This window comes from Austrofundulus limnaeus, unplaced genomic scaffold (genome assembly GCF_001266775.1).
Source record: "Austrofundulus limnaeus strain Quisiro unplaced genomic scaffold, Austrofundulus_limnaeus-1.0 Scaffold450, whole genome shotgun sequence".
Taxonomy (NCBI): domain Eukaryota; kingdom Metazoa; phylum Chordata; class Actinopteri; order Cyprinodontiformes; family Rivulidae; genus Austrofundulus; species Austrofundulus limnaeus.
In genome coordinates this window covers 24,097-26,415 of record NW_013952852.1, presented here as the reverse complement: position 1 = coordinate 26,415, position 2,319 = coordinate 24,097, and the positions used below count along the sequence as shown (strand labels likewise).

The following is a 2,319-nucleotide window of genomic DNA, read 5'->3' as shown; positions in this document are numbered from 1 at the left end:
CAGGTTGGAAGATGGCTGTTTGATGTTATTGTTTTTTAAATCATCCTACAGGCTCTGACATGTTGGATAAATTTGAAAAGCAGGTTTTGAAAAAAATCAGTAAGACTTGAAAAAAATCCATGAGATTGCTCTATACGTCCATATACCTGCAAAATGACTTAAATTCCTTACGGACAATCCGTACAAGTTGTCATGTGTGCAAAGACCAGCAGAGAGGCGATTGTCAGTGACGGGATCTGTATCTGGATTTGTTGAACTTACGCACTGAGAATGTCTGTTCGCATACGTAGGTAGATCCAAAGAGGATGAAAAAGCTGCTTTATGTGCTTTTTTTAAAAGTTAAAATAAACATCTTTTTTTGGGGGGTAGGGGCCTCATTGGCGGCTGGACGAAAGTCACCTGCGGGCCGCATACGGCCTGCAGACTGCTAGTTGCGGAATTAAATCAGCACTGAACAGTAACTCTAAACAGTTTTATGAAATTACTACACCTGCAGCGAGTTGTTTCTACATTAATGCTTGGAAGACAAAATCTCAATAAAAACTACTGCAGTGTTGAGTCACCTGAAATTGATTTTAGCAGTGTCTATGTTAATGTCTAAAGATACACAATGTACCCAGCTAAAAACAAAGGGTACAGAGGATTGCTTATTAAGACTCTGCTCGTGTACTATCCCACATGTAGGCTTGTCTAATAAAGTGTCTCCGTCGTTCTTTCTGTAGGTGGAACGAGTGGCTCACCTATGACATGTACATCCCTGACATCCCTCGAGCTGCCCGACTCTGCCTCTCCATCTGCTCAGTGAAGGGCAGAAAGGGAGCCAAAGAAGTAAGAAAGAAAACACAGTGAGATTAAAGTTTATATTTAGTATTTGTAAAGATTTAAATACGTATTTAAAGTGAAGAAAAACACAGAGAGTCCTACAGCTGTTGCCATCTAAGGATATGGGATTACAGACGACGTCTCAAGCAGAGCATGCTAACTCACCCAGGACGTGTACGCATATGCGTGTCTTTTGTGTGGTGTGTAAGTATGAAAGTGATCCGCTCTGTGTGCCAGTCTGAGTATATGTGTCTGGTAAATGGAAGCTGTGGTGTCATCTTTGGCTCTGTTTAATTACTAATCAGTCATGAGCGTTGGGGTGGCAGGAAACATCAGCAGGAGACGGAATCAGCAGGAGCGATTAAAACGTTCAAGCTTGAACGTGCTTTGTCTCCCTACCCCCGTGTGCAAACCACACGTGGAGGACATGCTTTATAAAATAAATTAATAATAAATTATACTATATATGTTTTAATTTTTCTGATCAAACTTCTTTCAAAGTATCGCAACATAAAATTGATGCAAATKAAGTAAATAAATGAGTTAAAAATGTGAAAAATGATCTCAGACATTTCATCGTTTTAGTGTTTTAAAGAGCTGGAAGAGGTGTTTTCTGTGTTTGTCAGTGTGTGTGTGCGTTTGTGTGTGTGGAGAGTATCAGTGATTGCCAGACATGGATATGGTAACAGACACCTAGGGCGAGTCCTGTCTCCTGCCCCGTGAAGCAAGGCTTGATGTCAGTTTAGCGGATGCTCTTTCATGCCCTGACTGAATTAAAGATAAACAGTTTACTGCACCGGCCCTTGTGTTCCAGCGCTTACTATAAATAGGTGTGTTTTGACTGGCTGGCTGTGCGTTRATTCTGTCTAATGGTTTTTGTCGCCTGGTTCCATCACCAGCCTTTTGTGACAAAAGCACTTGATATCTTTGGTAGGTTTGATTWAAAACACTTCAGTAAAATTGTTTTGCCCCCTTACACCAAATACAAGACACAACGCTTTAAAAAAAATGGCCACATTCAACTGCAGAGATCAGCTTTTTAAGGTCCGTTATCACAGCTGAATCATTGGTCAGTATTTTGTCCTTGGTCTGTGACATTAGTAAACCGTGACACTTCCTTTCTTATTAAAACTCTGAGATTTATGTTTATTTACCTTCTGTGTTTTGTGTCTCAGGAACACTGTCCACTAGCTTGGGGTAACATCAATCTGTTTGATTACACCCACACTTTGGTGGCCAACAAGATGGCTCTGAACCTCTGGCCCGTCCCTCATGGACTTGAAGACCTGCTCAACCCTATAGGAGTCACTGGTTCCAACCCCAATAAGGTACTCGTATTCAGGATTGTGTCATCTAAAGAAACAAACAACAGAAAAGGTGAAAGTGTGTGTGTGTTTTTTCTTCAACTGTTAAGGAAACGCCATGCCTGGAGCTGGAGTTTGACCACTTCAGCAGTCCAGTCAAATACCCAGAAATGAATGCAGTGGAAGATCACGC

The 2,319-nt window shown here is 41.3% G+C and overlaps 1 protein-coding gene across 1 annotated transcript in view; it reads left to right on the top strand.

Annotated features, from left to right (window-relative positions):
• Nucleotides 1–2,319, top strand: part of LOC106529535 (phosphatidylinositol 4,5-bisphosphate 3-kinase catalytic subunit alpha isoform) — a gene marked incomplete in the record, with an annotated part of 33,779 nt that overhangs the window by 11,357 nt on the left and 20,103 nt on the right. Inside the window, 3 exon segments of the mRNA XM_014024993.1 lie at nucleotides 723–828; nucleotides 1,998–2,150; nucleotides 2,237–2,319. Of these exon segments, the coding sequence (XP_013880447.1) occupies nucleotides 723–828; nucleotides 1,998–2,150; nucleotides 2,237–2,319 (342 nt within the window).